General features: G+C 52.4%; 2 protein-coding genes across 2 annotated transcripts in view; one reads left to right on the forward strand and one right to left on the reverse strand.

Moving 5' to 3' along the window:
- Positions 1 to 20,499, reverse strand: part of ENGASE (endo-beta-N-acetylglucosaminidase) — a 639,565-nt gene that overhangs the window by 467,211 nt on the left and 151,855 nt on the right. The gene's annotated exons all lie outside the window — the stretch shown is intronic.
- DNAH17 (dynein axonemal heavy chain 17) overlaps positions 10,680 to 20,499 on the forward strand; it is a 151,320-nt gene continuing 141,500 nt past the window's right edge. The window contains exons 1-9 of the mRNA XM_050764133.1: positions 10,680 to 10,780; positions 13,050 to 13,420; positions 15,483 to 15,676; positions 16,559 to 16,751; positions 16,963 to 17,062; positions 17,307 to 17,392; positions 17,632 to 17,757; positions 18,457 to 18,609; positions 18,732 to 18,818. Of these exons, the coding sequence (XP_050620090.1) occupies positions 13,076 to 13,420; positions 15,483 to 15,676; positions 16,559 to 16,751; positions 16,963 to 17,062; positions 17,307 to 17,392; positions 17,632 to 17,757; positions 18,457 to 18,609; positions 18,732 to 18,818 (1,284 nt within the window). The 5' untranslated portion in view covers positions 10,680 to 10,780; positions 13,050 to 13,075. The remainder of the gene's footprint in view (positions 10,781 to 13,049; positions 13,421 to 15,482; positions 15,677 to 16,558; positions 16,752 to 16,962; positions 17,063 to 17,306; positions 17,393 to 17,631; positions 17,758 to 18,456; positions 18,610 to 18,731; positions 18,819 to 20,499) is intronic.

Genomic DNA, 20,499 nt, shown 5'->3' on the forward strand with positions numbered 1-20,499 from the left:
AGTAGGGATGAGGTTTCATCATGTTGGCTAGGCTGGTCTCAAACTCCTGACCTCAGGCAATTCATCCGCCTCAGCCTTCCAAAGTGCTGGGATTATAGATGTGAGCCACCATGTCTGGCCCACTGAACCCTCTTTGGATGAGGCCTCCGTTCTCCAGCCCTGTCCTCAGCCTGCCCAAGCCAGTCTCGGAGAATCCTACTGAGTCACCCTGACCCTTGAAATCTGATTGAGTTCCTCAGCACTCCTGCTTTCCCCCGGCCACGTCCAGGTCCTTGGCCTGCCTTTAGCAAGAACCCCTTCCCCTTGAAGTTCTCCTCTTAACAATTTTCCATCCGCTGACCCCTCGCTGCTCATGGCTATAAGTCCCCGTCTGCCAGGTGGTGTTGGGATCAAGTTCAGCTCTTTCCCCTGCAACATCCCGTATATGGTCTGTCCCTATCTCTTTGAATCTACATGAGGCGCGTCTGTGACCCCTGCCTGTGCCCCAGGTACGTCTCCCTGTGTGGGCAGAGACAAACTCCAGAGACCCCACGCTGTTTCCCAGCCTGGATGGCTTGGAATCCACGCGTTTCTGTGCTTTGTGGGGGGCCTCACCCCCAGGACCTGCGTGCAGAGACTCCAAAAGAGAAAAGGTTCCCAGGCCTCCAGTGTGTGCCCTTGCTGTGACCTCTGGAAACCTGGCTGGCAGGGACTTGTCTCTGGCCACGGTATCCTGCCCCTGAAGGGAAGGGTCGTCTGCCTGGCCAGCCTGACTGCTCAGGGCTCGGCCCTCCCTTTCCACCCAACTTCAAGGGTAAGGACACGCCTGGGCAGGAGGACAAAGGCCACCTCCTGTTCCTCGGCTGGGAACGTAGCAGGAGGACACATGGCAGGGCCCCAGTAGACAGAGGGAGGTGGGGAGCCTGATGAGACCCGGATGGCCTGGCCTCTCGTGTCTGCAGATATCCCTGGCGGGGGGGAAAGGGACCCGCGATTTTCTTTAATGATGGGTAATGTCTTCATAAAATTGACTTTCCAAGTTCATTCAGCTGGGAGGAAGTGTTGCCCCGGGGGACGACTGCGTTCTCTCAGCTCATCCCTGCCCTATCTCGACGTGGGCTGTGACTGATAGAAGCAAAAAAAAGAGTGAAGGGGGTCCTCAGCTGGTGGCCCTGGCAGAGAGGACTGAAGCCAGACACCAACTCCCCTGCCCCCCAATCCAACACCCAGCCAGGAAGAGAAACACGAGACAAGCGCCTGTCCATTGAGGAAAATGACCCAGGTGAGTCTCAATCATTTCAGGAGGTTTAAATATTGAAGCCCTCAAACTCATCTTCAAAGAAAGGTGTTTATTTAAAGGAAAAAGGGCAGGCTATTGAGAAATACACAATTTCCTTTCTTTTCTTTTGTTTTTTTTTTTTCTTTTTCTTTTTTTTGAGACAGAGTCTTACTCTGCTGCCCAGGCTGGAGTGCAGTGGTGCAATCTCGGCTCACTGCAACCTCCAACTCCTGGGTTCAAGTGATTCTCCTCCCTTAGCCTCCCTAGTAGCTGGGACTACAGGTGTACACCACCACGCTCAGCAAATTTTTTTGTATTCATAGTGGAGACGGGGTTTCACCATGTTAGCCAGGCTGGTCTTGAACTCCTGACCTCAAGTGATCCACCTACCTCGGCCTCCCAAAGTGCTGGGATTACAGGTGTGAGCCACTGTGCCCAGCTAGAAATACAAAATTTTCATGTGAGAGGGAGGTAGGGGAAAATAGTCATTCATGCCTTTGTCTGGCTTGGTGAATCTGCATTTTTACCTAAGGTAGACAATAGGGCAGTGGAAGCAATCAGCTACGCACTTGTCTCAGGTGGGCGGAGGGATGTCTGAGTCGGTGCAGTGTCTCCCCGACACCTGTGAAGGTAAGCTGTCAATTGACATTGCCATGGTGAAATTTAACAGAAACCCTTTAGGGGCCCACAAGGGATTTCACTCAAAAAAATGAGTGAAGGGAGTCCTTGGCTGGTGGCCCTAGCAGGGCGGACAGAAGCCAGACACCCACTCTGCCGCCCCCAGTCCAACCACCAGACAGGAAGAGAAACACAGCAAGCTCCTGTCAATCGAGGAAAATGAGATAATTTCAGGAGGTTTATTTGCAAAATTAAGGACGTGTGCCTGGGAGGCAGGTCTATGCCTTTCTCTGAAGATGATTTTGAGAGCTTCAGTATTTGAAGGGGAATTTCCTTGTGGGCGCAATGTAAGGGAGGTGTGTGGCCTTATCTTGTAGCCATCTCACTTAGGAACAAAAATGGGAGCACATGGTCCAGTTCCCAGATTGAATTTTCCCTTCGGCTTAGTGAGTTTGGGGTTCCCAAGATTTATCTTCCTTTCGTACTCCGTCCCCACTGCTCTGGCCACTTCCTGAGGGCCTGGTGTTTGTGCTGCCCCGTGGAAAGCGTGGTGCATCCACCCCAAAAGGCTGACTGTGCTTCTGGAAAGTGAGGGTCCTTCTCTATCTTTGCTCAAGGTCCTCAGATGTGATGTCAGGGCAGCTGTAAGCTGTTTCTCCACATCCCTCAAGCCTCCTGCAATGCCTGGCAGAGCCCTAGTGCTGCAGTTTGAGGCTCAAGGGGCCACGTCCCCAACTCCCTTCAGGTCACCATGTCACCAGGAGATGTCCCTGTCTTGGTGTCTTGGTGTTGCAGGACTTAGCTCCTTTATTCAGCTAAAACCAGGCTCTTGTCACTCGACCATGAAAAATTAGGCATACACACACACTGAAGCAGGAGGGGAACAGAATTTATTGGGCGAAAATGAAAAGAAATGAGCACTTAGGTTGACGCATGGCAGCTGGGATGGGTGCTACAGGGGAGCTCAAATAAAAAGAGCCTAGCAGGGAGATTGACAGGGGAGACAATAGGGAATGATACTGAAGCTTGGCTCTCAGGGCTGAGTAGGAGCTGGTGGGGTGGGTGTGTGCGCACATGTAAGTGTGCATGCGTGTGTGGGTGTACGTGTGTGCGCACACAGGACTCTTGGCCAGGCAGGTGGACCCTATGATGAGCAGGTGTCTTGGAGGACCTGAAAGAGACAGACGTGACTATAGCAGGAGCTGGGATTGCGCCCCGGGAGAGTGGACAAGGCAGGGATCAAATCTTACAGGGCCCATGGAGGGTGTTTGAATTGTATCCTAGAAGCAATAGTTCTTGGGTTTTTTAAGCAAGGTGTTGACATTGAGAGTTGCCTTTTTCTTTTTTTTTAATTAAAATATTTTATATTTTGAGACAGAGTCTCTGTTGCCCAGACCGGAGTGCAGTGGCACAATCTCAGCCCACTGCGACCTCCACCTCCTGAGTTCAAACCATTCTCCTGCCTCAGACTCCCGAGAAGCTGGGACTACAGGCACCCGCCACCACACCTGGCTAATTTTTGTATTTTTGTTTAGTAGAGATGGAGTGTTGCCATGTTGGCCAGGCTGATCTTGAACTCCTGGCCTCAAGTGACCCACCTGCCTTGGCCTCCCAAAGTGCTGGAATTACAGGTGTGAGATGTGGTGCCTGGCCTGAGAGATGGCCTTTTTAAAGATGGCCTTTTAAAGACGCTGGAGAATGGGCTACCTGGGGACAAAAGGTGTTAAGAAAGGAATGAGGGTATACATAGGCCTAGAGAGGGTGAGAGTGGCTTAGACCAGGAGCATTAGCCTTGGAGGGAGGTGGCCAGAGCTCAGAGATATTAAGGAGGTAAGACTGAATGGTGCCACAGTGAGGGCCAGGGTCCTCTGGGTGCCTAAGCAGGGAACCTGAAAGACCAGGAGTATGGGGATGGCAGGACTGGGGGGGGGGGCATGGGCAGAAGTCAGTTTTGTACATGTCAAGTTTTGAGGGTCCTGTGAGGCTTCTAGGGAGTTGCCTGGAGCTCTGAGGATGAACCTACGCCCATGTGTGGAGATTAGCTGTGGCCAATCCTTCCATGGACACCTCGTCCATTTAGTAACTCGACTCTCCAAGTCTAGGGTGGACAGCTGGATGCCAGCCTTAGTCCATTGTGCATTGCTATAAAGGAATATCTAAGACTGGGTAATTTATAAAGAAAATAGGTTTATTATTTGGCTCACCGTTCTACAGGCTGTACAAGCATGGCACTGGCATCTGCTCAACTTCTGGGAGGCTTCAGGAAGCTTCCAATCATGGTGGAAGATAAAGGGGGAGCTGGAGTATCACATGGTGAGAGAAGGACTGAGAGAGTGAGTTCTAGGATCTTTTTTTTAATTATTATTTTTACATGGAGTCTCACTCTGTCACCCAGGCTGGAGTGCAGTGGCATGATTTGACTCACTGCAACCTCTGCCTCCTAGGTTCCAGCGATTCTCATATCTCAGCTTCCCTAGCAGCTGGGACTACAGGCATGTGTCACCACGCCCTGCTAATTTTTGTATTTTTAGCAGTGATGCAGTTTCACCATGTTGGCCAGGCTGGTCTTGAACTCTTGGCCTCAGGCAATCCACCCATCTCGGCCTCCCAACATGCTGGGATTACAGGCGTGAGCCACCACTCCCAGCCACAGTTCCAAGCTCTTTTAAACAACTGGATCTCACATGAACTCACAGAGCAAGAAGGCACTCATTACTGCATGGAGGGTACCAAACCATTCATGAGGGATCTTCCTCCATGACCCAACACTTCACACTAGGCCCCACCTCCAACATTGGGGATCACATTTCAATGAGATTTGGATGGGACAAGCATCCAAACCATATCATAGTCAAAGACTACATTTCCCAGCCTCCTGTGCAGTGAGGTATGGCCATGTGACCTGGTGTGACCAATATGCGGTGAACTGACGAGCTGTGAGCAGCCTCTGTTAAGCCATTCAGGATACATCACTTCCCTCCAGTTCAGTTCTTCCGGCTTCCCAGGGCTGGTGCAGTGGGCAGAGAGGAAGCCACATGGGAGTGGTGGTGTGGTGAGAAAGAAGTGAGAAAGTAGAAATAGATGTTCCAGGCCTTTTTTTTTTTTTTTTTTTTGAGACAGAGTCTCGCCCAGGCTGGAATGCAGTGGTGTGATCTCGGCTCACTGCAACCTCCACCTCCCAGGTTCTGCCTCAGTCTCCCAAGTAGCTGGGACTACAGGCACATGTCACCATGCCTGGCTAATTTTTTGTATTTTTAGTAGAGATGGGGTTTCACCATATTGGCCAGGCTGGTCTCGAACTCCTGACCTGGTGATCCACCTGCCTTGGCCTCCCAAAGTGCCAGGATTACAGGCGTGAGCCTTCGCGCCCAGCCAGGCCATTATTTAGAGAAATGTGTCAGTGAAGAGGCGTAGAGATGGAGAGGGCAAAGAGTTTGAGCAGGATGGCTTTTTCTTTTTCTTTTTTTTTTTTTTTTTTTTTTTTTTTTTTTTTTTTTTTTTTTTTTTTGAGACGGAGTCTCGCTGTGTCGCCCAGACTGGAGTGCAGTGGCGCGATCTCGGCTCACTGCAAGCTCCGCCTCCCGGGTTCACGCCATTCTCCCGCCTCAGCCTCCGAGTAGCTGGGACTACAGGCGCCCGCCACCACGCCCGGCTAGTTTTTTGTATTTTTAGTAGAGACGGGGTTTCACCATGTTAGCCAGGATGGTCTCGATCTCCTGACCTCGTGATCCACCCGCCTCGGCCTCCCAAAGTGCTGGGATTACAGGCTTGAGCCACCGCGCCCGGCCAAGGATGGCTTTTTCTAAGACGGTAGTGACTTGAGGTGTTTGAAAGATGATAGAAGAGGTTGGAGACAGGCGAGGAAAGGATTGGACTGCTTGTGCTTCGTATCATATACGTGTATCAGTGCCCTCCAGTGAAACAGAACCAACAGGCAAGACGGAGGGAGAGGAGTTTCATGAGGATTGGCTCACGTGATCATGAAAGCTGTGAAGTCCCACTCTGCTGTCTGCAAACTGGTAGACCCAGGAAAGCCCACGGTGTAGTTTAGTCCAAGTCTGAAGGCCTGAGAAGCAGGGGCGCCGATGGTGTCCACAGAAGCCCAAGGGCAAGAGAAGATGAGACGTCCCAGCTCAAAAAGCAGGCGGGCGGGAGCAGAGGGCTGGATTTCTCTTTCTGCTTTTGGTTCTATTCAAGACTTCGAAGGATTAGGGGATGCCTGCCCATGGGGAGGGCAATCTACCGAGTTCACCATCAAATGCCAGGCTCATCCAGAAACCCCATCACAGACACACCCAGAATCAATGCTTAATCTGGGCACCATGGCCCACTCCAGCTGACGGATAAAATGAACCATGTGCTGGCACAGACTGGGAGGCTTGAAGAACACAGATTCATGTGCTCACAGTTCTTGAGGCTGAAAGTTGGAGATCAGGGACCAGCATGGTTGGGTTCTGGTGAGGACCCTCACCTGGGTTGTAGACTCTGACTTCTTGCTGTTCCTCGAAGGGTGGGGAGAGAAAGAGATCCTCCTCCACCTTCTTCTTCTTTTTTTTTTTTTTTTTTTTTCAAGACGGAGTTTGGCTCTGTGGCCCAAGCTGGAGTACAATGGCACGATCTCAGCTCACTGCAACCTCTGCCTCCCAGGTTCAAGTGATTCTCCTGCCTCAGCCTCCCCAGTAGCTGGGATTGCAGGCACCCACCACCACACCCAGCTGATTTTTTTTTTGTATTTTCAGTAGAGACGGGGTTTCACCATGTTGGTCAGGCTGGTCTCAAACTCCCAACATCAGGTGATCCACCTGCCTCGGCCTCCCAAAGTGCTGGGATTGCAGGCGTGAGCCACCACGCCCGGCTGCTCTCTTTCTCTTCTTAAAGTCCTATTGGATTATAACCCCACTCTTACGACCTCATTTGACTTTATCTCCTAAAGACCCCATCTCAGATACGGCCATGTTGGCGGTTAAGGCTTCAGCATGTGGATGCTACCCTATGGAGAAAGGACCTTTGCAGATGTGATTAAGAATCTTGAGATGAGGAGGTAATCCTGGATTATGTGGGGGGAACCTAAATGCCCTCCCAGGGGTCAGTGTAAGAGAGAGGCAGAGGGAGATTTCTCCCACGCACGCAGAGCCTGCAACAGGACAGACACGATGAGGGGAGGGATACAGCCACAGGCCAGGAATGCCAAGGACTGCTTTCTAGCGGCCACCAAAAGCTAGAAGAGGCTAGGAAGGCTCCCAGAACTGTGGAGGGAGCACAGCCCTGCTCCACACCTTGATTCAGACCTCAGCCCCTGGCAGAGAGAACTTTCTGTTGCCTTAGCTGCCCAAGGTTGTGGTGCTTTGTTATAGCAGCCACAAGAAACTGCGACCGTATCTAAGCGGAACACAGAGAACCATGTGGGTCCTCAAGCCGGAGAGGCTGACTGTGTTGCACGCGACAGGAGAGCTGAGGAGCCCAGCGGGACCGGGAGGTGACCCAGAGATCAGCAGCAGGAAGCTGCTACCTCTCCAGGGGGAAGGAGGTGACATCCCAGGGTCTAGGGCAGGGCCACCAGCAGAAGCTAAAGAAGCTTGGAGCTCCTGTGCCATCCAGGAGGCTCATGAAGTACAGAACCTGCCACCCGGTGATCACTCAGAAAACGGTAGCCAGGACTCTTCTTAGGCCAATGTGGGCGTGAGCTGGCCAGCCCTCCTTTGCAATAAGCACTGTGTGTTTCTGGAACCAGAAATGCCCTTCTTGCCCCTAACGCCCCATGGATCCGGGGATACTCATCCTCAGACCTGTGGCTGAGGAAGCCGACATCTCCAGAGGGGCCTGCATTACTGGCTCAAGTGACAGACAGCTGGAATTTGGGGAGGCTTCCTGAATCCCCCCCCCACCGTGTCTGGGAGCTCTGGGGTGATATATTATGCAGAACTGAAGTGATGGTTTAGTGGCACTGGTTTTGCTCCTGGATGTTGGTGTGGGACAGTGCCAACTTCTACAGGGGACACACCCTAAGACTGTACCAAGTCTGTTCCGTTCATTGCCCTTCCCTGGTAGCTTCTGGAGAGCCCAGCGGTGGCCTTCCTATCCTCACATGGCAGAGATGCTGCTGGGCACCCTGCTGCCAATGTGGCTGCCCTCAGCCCACCGGGGGCAGGACCCTGCCAACCCTCCCATGTCCCTCTGAGCTGGGACAGAGGTCTTCCTTCACCTCCACTTTTTATTATGAATAATGCTGCTGTGAACACGAGTGTGTTTTGATTTCTCCCTGATGTATCCCTAGGAGGAGTAGCTAATTGGTAGCCCCATGTTTAACCTGTTGAGGAACTGTCACACTTTTCCAAAGTGGCTGCAGTGTTTACACTGTATCCACCGTGGATGAGGGTGCCAGTTCCTCCACATCCTTGCCTGTGCCTGGTTTTTTGTTCTGTTTTTTTTTGTCTTCTCAATTTTGTCCATTCTAGTGGGAATGAATTGGGGGGTTTTTGTGTGGTAAAATACACATAGCATAACATTTACCATTTTAAGTGTATGGTTCAGTGGCACTGAGTACGCTTAACATTGTTGTAAAAACACCACCACCACCCATCTCCAGAACTTCTTCACTATCCCAAACTGAAACTCTGACCCTGTTACCAGAAACGGGTCCAGATCCAGACCCTAAGAGAGGGTTTTTGGATCTCGTGCAAGAAAGAATCCAGGGCGAGTCCATAGAGTAAAGTGAAACAAGTTTATTAGGAAAGTAAAGGAATGAAAGAATGGCAACTCCATAGGCAGAGCAGTCTGAGGGCCGCTGGTTGTCCCTTTTTATGGTTTTTTCCTGAGGATATGCTAAACAAGGGGTGGATTATTCATGCCTCCTCTTTTTAGACCATCTGGGGTAACTTCCTGACATCGTCGTGGCATTTGTAAACTGTTACGGTGCCGGTGGGAATGTAGCAGTGAGGATGACCATAGGTCACTCTCGTCACCATCTGGGTTTTAGTGGGTTTTGGCCGCTGCTTTACTGCAATCTGTTTTATCAGCAAGGTCTTGATGACCTGTATGTTGTGCTGTCTCACCCTGTGACTAAGAATGCCTTAACCTCCTGGGAATGCAGCCCAGTGGGTCTCAGCCTCATTTTACCCAGACCCTGTTCAAAATGGAGTGGCTCTGGTTCAAATGCCTCTAACAGCCCCACTAAAAAATAAATTCCTATTATCCCTCCCTAGCCCTTGGCAACCTCCATTCTATTTAATGAATTTGACTACTCTAGGGACCTCACTGACGTTCATTTTACTTTGATTTGCATTTTCCTAATGGCTAAAGATATTAAGCTGCTTTCCATGTGCATATTGGTCATTTGTGTATCTTTCTTGAAGAAATATCTATATCCTTTACTCCTTAAAATTAGGTTGTTTTATTGTATTTTGACAAGTCCCTTGTCAGATATGATTTGCAAATATTTTCTCCTGTTCTATGGCTCATCTTTTCTCTTTTTGGAGTGCCTTTCAAAGCACAAAAGTTTTTAGTTTTGATGAAGTTAAACTTTTTTCCTTTGGTCACTTATGCTTTTGGTGTCATATATAAGACATCATTGCCTTATCTGAGGTCACATTGACTCCTGTGTTTTCTTCTAAGAGTTTTATAGTTTTAGCTCTTACATTTGGCTCTTGTATTCTGTTAATCTATGCTGAGTTAATTCGTGTAGATGGTGTGAGGTAAGGGCTCAGCTTTGTTCTTCCGCATGTGGATATTCTCTTGTTCAAATACCATTTGTTGAAAAGGTGATTCTTTTCCCATTGAATTGTCTTGGCACCTTTGCTAACTCAGTTGTGCACAGATGTATGCATTTATTTCTGGAACCTCTATTCTAGTGATCTCTGTCTATTGTTATGCTGGTAGCACTGTCTTGGTCACTGTAGCTTTATAGTGAGTTTTGAAATCAGGAAGTGTGAGTCCTCAAACTTTGTTCTTTTTCAAAGTTGTTTTGACTGTTTTTGTTCCCTCATACTTCCCTAGAAAATCGAGGGTCATTTCTACAAAAAAGGCAGCTGAGAGTTTGATAGAGATTGTGTTGAATCTGTAGGTCAACTTGAGAATTGTCAATCTTATAACCCATGAACACAGCATGTCTCCACTGATTTAGGTCATCTTTATTTCGATGATGTTTTGCAGTTTTCAGTGTACAAGTCTTAACGCTTCTTTTAAAAGTTTATTCCTAAGTATTTTGTTGTTTTTGATGCTATTGTAAATGGGAATTGTTTTCTAAATTTCATCATCAGATTTTCCTAATATAATTATAGAGAGATATAATTAATTTTCAAATATCTCATGTACTGCAAACTTGCTGAACTCCTTTATTAGCTCTACGATTCTATGGATTTCTTAGGATTTTCTACATACAAGATCACCTCATTGTGAACAGAGATAATGTCTTCCTTTCCACTTTGGGAGGATTGCTTGAGGCCAGGAGTTTGAGACCAGCCTAGGCAACAGAGTGAGACCTCGTCTCGACAAAAAGTACAAAAATTAGCCGGGTGTGGTGGTGTGCATCTGTTGTCCCAGCTTCTCGGGAGGCCGAGGTGGGGGGAATCACATAAGCCCAGGAGTTTGAGGCTGCAGTGAGCTATGGTCATACCACTGCACTCCAGCCTGAGTGACAGAGCATGACCCTGTCCCCCTCCAACCTTCCCTCAAAATGATCATCTAAGAGCCTTTCCACTGTGTGGTGACGGTTGGTTCCTCATTTGCTGCGTGATCATTGGTTACTTGGGTCCCAAGGGGAAGGTTCTAGAAGCCCCAGGTACCCTGAGGAGACTTCCAGAAGTTCTGTGGCAGTTGAAGCTCCTCGAGGGAAGGGAGCCATTTTCTTTCCTGGTTTGGGAAAGAGTTGCTCATCAGTTTGTGGGAGAAGCTGTTTGCCTTAAGCTGGTGAGCAGCCTTCAACCATGCTGGGGGTTCGGAAGCCAAGCTGGAGGGAGCAGGGAGGCCTTCAGAGGATGGAGGTGGGACCCAGGCCCTGGCAGACGGCAGACCCTCCACTTACCCTGGAAGTGGCTCTGCTTGCCACCGGGAGCGGTCATGGCTCTGGGCCCCCAGGGCTGGCTGCCCCCTACCAGCCTGGCCACTTCCAGGGCTCCAGACTCTTCCCTGCTCCTGGGAAAGCCTTGCCTCAGCCCCCTGGCTTCTCCTGGAAGCCTCCAGCCCCAGCTCCTCCTGTGGAGTCCTGCGGGCCTGGGGCAGGGGCCACCTCCCAGAGAAGCCATCTATGCCCCTCCAGAAGCATGATGTGGGACAACCCTATTGTTAACCGGGACCTCCTGGCCTTCAAACGGCTTCAAAACGGCAGAAACGGCTGGGTGGGAGCCTGAGATGAGACTGCCTGATCGTGCGAGAGACTTGCAGGGTGTAGGGGCCCCTCAGCCCACACACACTATGGGTTGGGAGGCAGCCCACCCCATGCCGTTCTTAGAAGAAAAGATGATTTTGTGAAAGCCCAAATTCACCAAATCAGTAAAACCAGAGGACGTTTCCCTCCAGTCCAGTCGCCTGACCAGCTTGGCAAGGCTTCCAATCAGGAACCTTCCAGGACTCGGGCTCCCCTGAGTTCCTGATCCCCGTAGGAAGTGAGGACGTGACACCTCCCCGGGTCTCGGCGATCCGGATGGAGATTAATGCAGCAGCATGCTGTACCCTGTGGGAACCTGGTGAATGAGTCATCTCCATGAATGCCACGTGGTGCTCCTCCTACTTGCCTAGTGGTGTCCCCTTTTCCTTTCACAGATATGCCTGAATCGGGCAGCTTTGCTCATGGACCGCCATGTTTCTGCCACTTGCTGGCCAAATATTCCCCACGTCCTCTCACAGAGATGTTTGGTGCCCTGAATAACTCCTAGACCATTTGAATAGCATGCTGCCCACTACTGCTTCCCATCGTATAGTTGTTTTGCCGATGTATAGTGGCCAGGGTGAAATACAAACTCTTCCATGGTATCAGTGTCTTTTGGGGAGCTGTAGGCTGTAGGCTGTAGGCTGTTAGAAACTTAAAAGCAATAGCTTGGGTCAAACCAAAAGGTAGAATTTGTGAGTGCTTCCAACGTCATCTGTCCACGCTGATGCTTTTCAGCAGCTGCCAGGTCTGGAGCAGGCCAGCGCCAGCCCACGGACCCCCAGAGCAGCCAAGTACCCCAGGGTTCCCCCAGAAATTCAGGAGCTCCCTACCTCGCGGACTAATGAAAACACTGCATCAGGTGACCCTTTGCATTCAACCCTGCCCTTGGAGAACTCGCCTCCAAGGCCCCCACCCCAGGCCTCTTGCCAGAGCCTGTCTTTATATTTGAAACTTTGATATTTTGTTCGTCATGAATTTGTCTGCACTCATTTTGATTTTTAAAAATATTGACACGCCTTCTCTCTTGATAACTAAGTGTTTGGGTGTGCCTTTAAATTCCGTGCCTACAGTGAGGACCTCACTTGCCTAACCTTTGAGACTTCAGGGTGTTCTTTAAGGGGATCCCTTCCCTCCAACTCTCTAGTTAACCCTGCCCCTGAGCATCTGAGAAGCTTGTGAGGGGTCTGTCAGGAATCTGCAGCTTGAGTCCTTTAGGGGCTCATACTGGGGGCTGGAGGGAGAAGGGGGGTGCAGAGCAGGGTAAAAGTTAAGGTGTACCACGGCTGGGGCTAAAACAGCACTGAGTCTCACTGCCTGCACATGGGCTCTGCTTCCTTCTTGCGTTTTCCATATACTCTGAGACTGCGACGTCTTTTATTGCTTTCCCGGGACATTTCAACCTGACCCTCCAGCCTCTCGTTTTGCCTTTTCCTATCCCATCCCCTTCACACTGTCTGGCAGTGATCATTTCCTTTTCTCTTTTTTTCTCCAGTGTTCATCTCTATCTTTCCCATCCTCTGAACTTTATGGTCACAGGAACGTAAGCACACACCACTTTTGGGCAGCCTCACTCCTGGGAGACCTCCCATGGTGGGGCCGGGGCAGGTGCCAGCACCGGCTAAAGCACACAGATAGCACCCTTCCCCATCTCTCTCCACCCCAACCCATCCACAACTAAAAACTGCACACTGACGACCAACTCTTTTGTTCCTGCTCTGGTAGAACAGAGATTTCCTGCGGTCCCAGGGATGGGTGGGAAATTAGGGAGCCCGGGAGACAGTTCGCACCTGCTTCTTGCACTCTTAACAGATACCACTGTGTAAGGAAAGGCCAAGATGACAATGACCCCGGACGTCAGACTAGAGTATCTGGAGGAAGTAGCCTCCGTCGTCCTAAAGTTCAAGCCGGACAAGTGGAGCAAGCTGATAGGCGCCGAGGAGAACGTGGCCCTGTTCACAGAGTTCTTTGAAAAGCCTGACGTCCGGGTGCTGGTGCTGACGCTCAATGCAGCTGGCATGATCGTACCCTGCCTGGGCTTCCCCGAGTCCCTCAAGTCCAAAGGGATTTACTTTATCAAGACAAAGCCCGATAACATCAACAAGGACAACTACAAGGCCCGGCTCCTTTACGGTGACATCAGCCCCATGCCCGTGGACCAGCTGATCGCAGTGGTGGAGGAGGTGAGCGCGTCCAGGCTGGCGTCGGAGGTCTCGAGCACAGCTGACTTCTCGGGAGTGGCCTTGAGTCCTGCTGCTCAACCTGTGGTCCCTGGGCCAGCAGCAGCCACAGAGCTGGGGAGGGATTGGAAATGCAGGTGCTTGGGCCCCGTCCACCCTGACCTGCTGAGACAGACCTGCTTGCTTTTGGTTTTTTAATCATTTTTTTTTTGAGACAGGGTCTCACTCTGCTGCCCAGGCTGGTGTGCAATGGTGGGAGCACAGCTTACTGCAGCCTCAACCTCCTAAGTTCAACCAGTCCTCCAGCCTCAGCCTCCCAGGCTGGGACCACAGGCATGCATCACCACGCCTGGCTAATTTTTGTAGTTTTTGGTAGCGATGAGGTCTCACCAAAAAATAGCCTGTTGCCCAAGATGGTCTCAGACTCCTGGGCTCAAGCGATCCTCCTGCCTCAGCCTCCCAAACTGTTGGGATTACAGGCGTAAGCCACCATGCCCAGGCACAGACCTGCTGTCTAACAAGACCTCCAGGTGGTGCTCGTGCCCTTGAAATCTGAGAAGCCCCGTGCATCCCCTTGTTCTTTCCGGACAGCACTGGGACTGCCGTGCTGTGCCGGGTGCGGTTGCCGCCCGTGGCCTGGGAAGGTGTGGACTGAGTACCGGCAGATAGATTTCCCCAATTTTGAGACTTTGAGTTAAAAAAGGTGAAAAAGGCCGGGCGCGGTGGCTCGAGCGTGTAATCCCAGCACTTTGGGAGGCCGAGATGGGCAGATCATGAGGTCAGGAGATCGAGACCATCCTGGATAACACGGTGCACGGTGAAACCCCGTCCCTACTGAAAAATACAAAAAACTACCCGGGCAAGGTGGCAGGCGCCTGTAGTCCCAGCTACTCGGGAGGCTGAGGCAGGAGAATGGCGTAAACCCGGGAGGTGGAGCTTGCAGTGAGCTGAGATCCGGCCACTGCACTCCAGCCTGGGCGACAGAGCAAGACTCCGTCTCAAAAAAAAAAAAAAAGTGAAAAAATGGAATGTCATGTTATGTGTCCCTCTGCTGTCGCCCTTGGCAGGTACTGTGTCGGTCGGGGGAGGGACACAGTTTGGGGAGTTGGACCTCCAGAATGGGAGTATCTTAGCCTTCCTGGTCATCACCCTTCTCGTCTGTAGCACAGGGGCCTGCGTGCTCGGCTTGTGCACCCGACACTCTCACAGTTCTGGAGGCTGGAGGTTGAAGATGAAGGTGTCGGCTGGGTTGGTTTTCCCCAAGGCCTCTCTCATTGACTTGCAGATGGCCATCTTCTCCCTGTGTCCTCACGTGGTTGACCTTCTGTGCGTGTCTAATCTCCCCTCCTTGTAAGGACACCTGTCAGACTAGGGCCCACCCTAGTACCCTCATTTTAACTACTCACCTCTTTATTTATTTATTTTTTTTTTGAGATGGAGTTTTTGCTCTGTTGCCCAGTCTGGAGTGCAATGGTGCGATCTTGGCTCGCTGCGAGCTCCGCCTCCCGGGTTCAAATGATTCTCCTGCCTCAGCCTCCCAAGTAGCTGGGATTACAGGCATGTGTCACCATGCCCGGCTACTTCTCATATTTTTAGTAGAAATGAGGTTTCACCATGCTGGCCAGGCTGGTCTCAAACTCTTGACCTCAGGTAATCCACCCGCCTCGGCCTCCCAAAGTGCTAGGATTACAGGCATGAGCCACTGCCCCCAGCCCTTACTCACCTCTTTAAAGAACCTGTCTCCAAATAGTCACATTTTGAGGTACTGGGAGTCAGGGCTTCAGCAGATGGATTTGGGGGATACAGTTTGACCCACCACAGTCCTCCTAGGCCTTTAGCAAAGAGTGTGTGCTAGGGGTGCAAGAACTTGGGAATGGCTTTGGCACCACCAGGACAGGGCAGCTGGTATAAACTCCATGACCAGTTCCATCTCCTTCTGGAAGAAGGACCCAGTTTTCCCAGGACTCCAGATGCCGGGTCTTTGGAATTCCCTGGGGACCCAGCTCTGCAGTTGCTGAGCTGGTGAAGGCACAGGAGGCGGAACCACAGAAGTGTTTCCTTTTAGGTCCTCTATTCTTTGTTAAACCAACGCGAGAACATGGCTGGATGGCCCCAGGTGGTCTCGGAAGACATTGTGAAGCAGGTCCACAGGCTGAAGAACGAAATGTTTGTGATGAGTGGCAAGATCAAAGGCAAAACCCTGCTGCCCATCCCGGAGCACCTGGGCAGCCTGGACGGCACGCTGGAGTCCATGGAGAGGTATGTGGGCCCAGCTGCTCCCGGCTGCCGCTGGGTGGGAAAGTGGCGTGTGCTTGACACTCCTACACCTGTTGTTTCCCTGCAGAGTGGCTTCATGTGTTAAATCCAGGGAAAAGCAGGGCAAGGTGTGGTGCATTAGGTGGCGCTCAGACTGAGGAAGATGGAAGCAGGGAAGGGAGGGAGCAGGCTCTGCAGCCCCTGGGGCTTTGGCACCTGCACCCGCCACCCCACCCGGGTCACACGTGTGTGCTGGTCCAGTCACCACCGGGCATGCAGAAGGTGTCCCACCTGTTAGCATGGCCAGGAAACAGGAGGCACAGCTTTAAGATGCGGGACAGGGTCAGTGAGTGGGAGTGGGAGGGACTCTCAGCAGTCTGTGTAGGGGCTGCGGTGCCCCAGAGGACCTGGGAAGCCCAAGGGACTCCAAGGTGTCCCCTCGCATCTGCGTCGCCACAATTTGCAACCTCCCTGATATGTGAGACCCTCGTGACAATTTGTTCCATGCTTGCCTCAGGTGGGCAAGTCCTCCACTGATCATTCACAAAGCCTCAAGCACCATGCCCGGTGGTGGCGCCAGAGGAGCCATCTTGAATAGCGTTTAAATAGGGTTTGCTTAATGCTCTCCCTCTTCCTTGGAGGTGAGCACCTCCAGGCACTGGCATCTCTGACCACACCCGTTGTTTCCCTGGGGTCTCTTCCTAGCTGGGAGTCTTGGGAACTTCTTTAGCCTCCCTGAGGTGGCTGGAGGCACCAAGGACATGAGACCAGACAGTGCTGCTGCTGGTGGTTTGGGATTGGTGGGCAGAAGGCTTCAGGGGAGAGCTTGGGGGGACCCATGTGTGTGTCGCCATGAGAGCAACGCCCCAACCTTCTATCGTGTAGGATCCCCTCTTCGCTGGACAACTCGCTCCTGCACGCCATCGAGACCATCATCATCGACTGGTCCCACCAGATCCGGGATGTGCTGAGCAAAGACTCAGCCCAGGCGCTGCTGGACGGGCTGCACCCCCTGCCCCGGGTGGAGTTTGAGTTCTGGGATGCCCGGCTGCTGAACCTCAAGTGCATCCATGAGCAGGTACGGCCTCCTCTGTCCTGTGAGGCTGCAGCATCGTCCCAGCTGGGTGACCTGGCTGAGCTCTCAGCCTCCCAGTGCCTACCTCCCAGGAGTCCTGAGGGCTCTGATGACCTGCGGAAATTCGGCAGCCCCAGCCAGCCACAAGGTCAGGTTGGCCTCACCTTAGGGTCTTCCAGGTCAATGAAAGGTGGATCTTTTCTCCCCTTCTCAGCTAAACAGACCCAAAGTGAACAAGATTGTTGAGATCCTAGAGAAAGCCAAAAGCTGCTACTGGCCAGCGCTGCAAAACGTTTACACCAACGTCACGGAAGGTGAGCCTGTGACCCCGCCATGACTTCTGCATGAAGCTGTCCGTGCCTCCCGGGAGGGCTGGGTCAGGCCTGTCGCCAACCCTAGGACGTTGGCCTCCCTCTGCAAGCAGCTTTCTCAGCCCCCTCCACTTGAGAAAGGCCCCGTTTCCTGAAGGAGCAGGTCTCGGCACAGGGAGCCGCATCCGCGTCGTTTCTGAGCAATTTCCGCTCCTTACCGGTGGGAGCTTGTTCTTGTTCTGTGCAGGGCTGAAGGAAGCCAACGACATTGTGCTCTATTTGAAGCCCCTACGGATACTGCTGGAGGAGATGGAGCAGGCCGACTTCACGATGGTGTGCTGGCAAGGCAGAGCTGACTTTGGTGGGGAGGGTCTCATTTCTTCAAGGCACGTGGGGCCGTGGGGTTCTTGGCTGTCATCAGATGTGTGGGCCTAGGGAGTTGCCTCTCCCCTCCTCCTTGGGGACCCTCTCCTGGGTGCCCAGTGACAGCCATGGGAAGGGGAGGGCTGGGACGCTGGGATAAGACGCAGAGGCCGGTCCCCTCCAGCGTGCCTGGGCCCATCTCCCCCCAGCTCCCCACCTTCATCGCCAAGGTGCTGGACACCATCTGCTTCATCTGGGCCACCTCTGAGTACTATAACACACCTGTCAGGATCATCGTCATCCTGCAGGAGTTCTGCAACCAAATCATCGAGATGGTAATCCTCCCCTGGCCCCCCGGGTCCCCTTCCTCCCCTCCTGGCTGGGGCCCCTCCCCGGTTCACTGTTTTCCTGCTGCCCGTGTTCCCCAGCAGTTTGAGAGCAGGCCAAGATGTCGGCACAAGCCTTTTCAGGCCCCGAGCCGAGATGGAGCCCTCCTCGAGGCTGCCTAAGTTCTAGGGAGAGCACTGAGGGAGAAGAAAGGGAAGACGGGGACGGAGCAGGAGGTCTGCCCCGAGAGTCCCAGCACCCCAAGACCCGTCCAGTGCTTTGTGGGTCTCTCTAACCCCACATCGAGCCACCCTCTGTCTCCCTTAGCAGAGACTTTCTTTCCTTCCTCCCATTCATAAGCACGTGTTTGAGCTGAAGGTCTGTATCCCCTGGGCCACCTCTGTATATTAAAACCGTGCTGTGACCCCATCTTCACGACCAGAAGGGCACTGGGGTCCCCTGTCCCTGGAGGGCCTGTCATCATCTGTGACCCCCGTCCATGATGCTGCAGCCTTGGCAAAGGAGGAGGGGCTGAGGAGGGGAAGGCAGCTCGGTCCCCTAAGAACGGCCCAGCAGTGGGCAGCTGGGAGGGGTTACTTCGGACATCCACACATCAGAACAGATCGCAGCTCCTGCAGGCGGCGTGCCTGGACATCACCCCAAATGGCTTGTCAGAGCTTTCGATGTCTGTCTTCTCTTTTGCCCAGACACGAACCTTCCTGAGCCCGGAAGAGGTGCTGAAGGGCCTGCAAGGCGAAATCGAGGAAGTCCTGAGCGGCATCTCCCTGGCCGTGAACGTGCTGAAGGAGCTCTACCAGACGTACGACTTCTGCTGCACGAACATGAAGCTTTTCTTTAAGGTAGCCTTTCCGTGCAGGGCGAGGGCCAAGGCGAGACATGAGCGAGTTCATATGGGCCCCGACATTTGAGAAAGTGGGGACATTTGAAACAAACGCCGCCTCGTCTCTTTCTCTCCTCTAAGGACAAAGAGCCCGTGCCTTGGGAGTTCCCTTCTTCTCTTGCCTTTTCCAGGATGAATTCCTTCTCCCACCGCATCCAGACCATTGAGGTAAAAACAGAACTGGGTGCATCTTGACCTCCACTTCCCAGACTGCTCCTACCCTAGGACACCCGCAGCGTCCATCCCTACCCCCCTTGACAATAATCCCCCAGGCAGAAAATAAGTCAGGCCCAAACATCTGTTATGGGGAAACCAAGGCTTCGCAGCAGCCTCCACCATGCCCAGAGCTGTCGGCCAAGAGTAAAAATGACCCACTTTGGGCGCTTCTCCCCTTATCTCGTGCCTTCTGCCATGAGCAAGTTACCGATAAGTTTAAACCACTGCGTTCAGGACGCCTGGGGGCCAACAGCAGTCACTTAGTGGGACTCGATTATTACAAATGGAGACTTATGAAGGCCGCGGTGTAAGCACCATGTGGATACACAGAGTGACACACAGCAGATAAAACCTTAAAAATGGTGCATGGCCCAGCCCCGTGACTCACACCTGTAATCCCCTCTGGCGGGCTGAGGACGGAGGATCACTTGAGCTCAGAACTTTGAGGCTGCCGTGAGCCATGATCGCGCCGCTGCACTCCAGCCTCGGTGCCAAAGTGAGACCCTGTTTCAACAAAAAAGCTTCAAGGCGGTTTTCTCCGGGAGCTCTGGAGAGAAGAGATGAGAGGGATCAAGACAGGGTAGGGCAAGAAAGTTTTGCCTTTTGTATCTTCTGCATGGTGTAATTTTTCAAAACTTTGTGCACATATAACTGTATAACTCACATCCTTAAAAAAGGAGAAAATCATCCTGGAACCGTAAAGCATTGACTTTAGAGTGGACACCATTGTCGGCAGCTTGGGGGAGGCTCGTCCAGTTCTCATCTACACCTCCTGGGGGACAGGGGAGGGAGGCCCGCTCAGGAGTTCAGAATTGCAGTCCAAGTGCGGGCTCATGCCTGAAATCTCCCAGACTGAGAACGCGGAGGGTTACAGTCACATTTCTGGACAAGGAGCTGTGATTCCCACATGACAGATTCCTGAATCAGAAGGAAGATTCTGGGCAGGAGGGGACTTTGGAGGTGGAGGAAATGGCTTTGCTGTCCACCCCCTGACAACAGGGCATGTCAGCCTCATCTGTATCCTCCGCGTCGGGTGGAAAAGCTAAGAGCTCCTGGCCCTCAGTGCCTGTGCTTCTCCTTGGGGTGGTGGTGGTGGTGTGTGGCCTGATGCTTCTGGACCTGGGAGAATGGCACCCACCTCAGCACCAGTTTAAGGGAGTGATGTCAAGTTCACAGGAAGATTTCCAGTCTAAACTCTGCCTGCACTGTGCCTGGTACGTGCAGGGGCGCAGAAGAGTGTCCGTGGAGCCTTGGAGACCTCGTTTGGGAAACAAGAACCGCACACACAGAACCAGCTATCGGGATGGGCCTGAACGTGACTAAAGTAAATGCAAGCCATGCAGATGGGAGACCAGGCCTCTGGGAAGGAATGCATTGCTATGGGGCAAAATAGTCAGGGAGCACTTCAGGGAGAGGGGGCATGAGCCACACCTGTGAGGAAGCAGAATTTCTACACATGTGTCCATCCAGGCATCCCAGCCACTTTCCTCTTGGATCACCTTCAGGACGTGGCGCTCTGCATAGAATGGTCTTCCAGGTAGCAGGGAATTTAAAGCTTAGCAAGAGCCTAGAAATCTTCACCATTCCAACCGCTTCCCACAGCAGAGAGAACGGAGGTCCCAGTGGAGTGTGA

The sequence above is a fragment of the Macaca thibetana genome, chromosome 16 (genome assembly GCF_024542745.1).
Source record: "Macaca thibetana thibetana isolate TM-01 chromosome 16, ASM2454274v1, whole genome shotgun sequence".
NCBI classification, from domain to species: Eukaryota; Metazoa; Chordata; class Mammalia; order Primates; family Cercopithecidae; genus Macaca; species Macaca thibetana.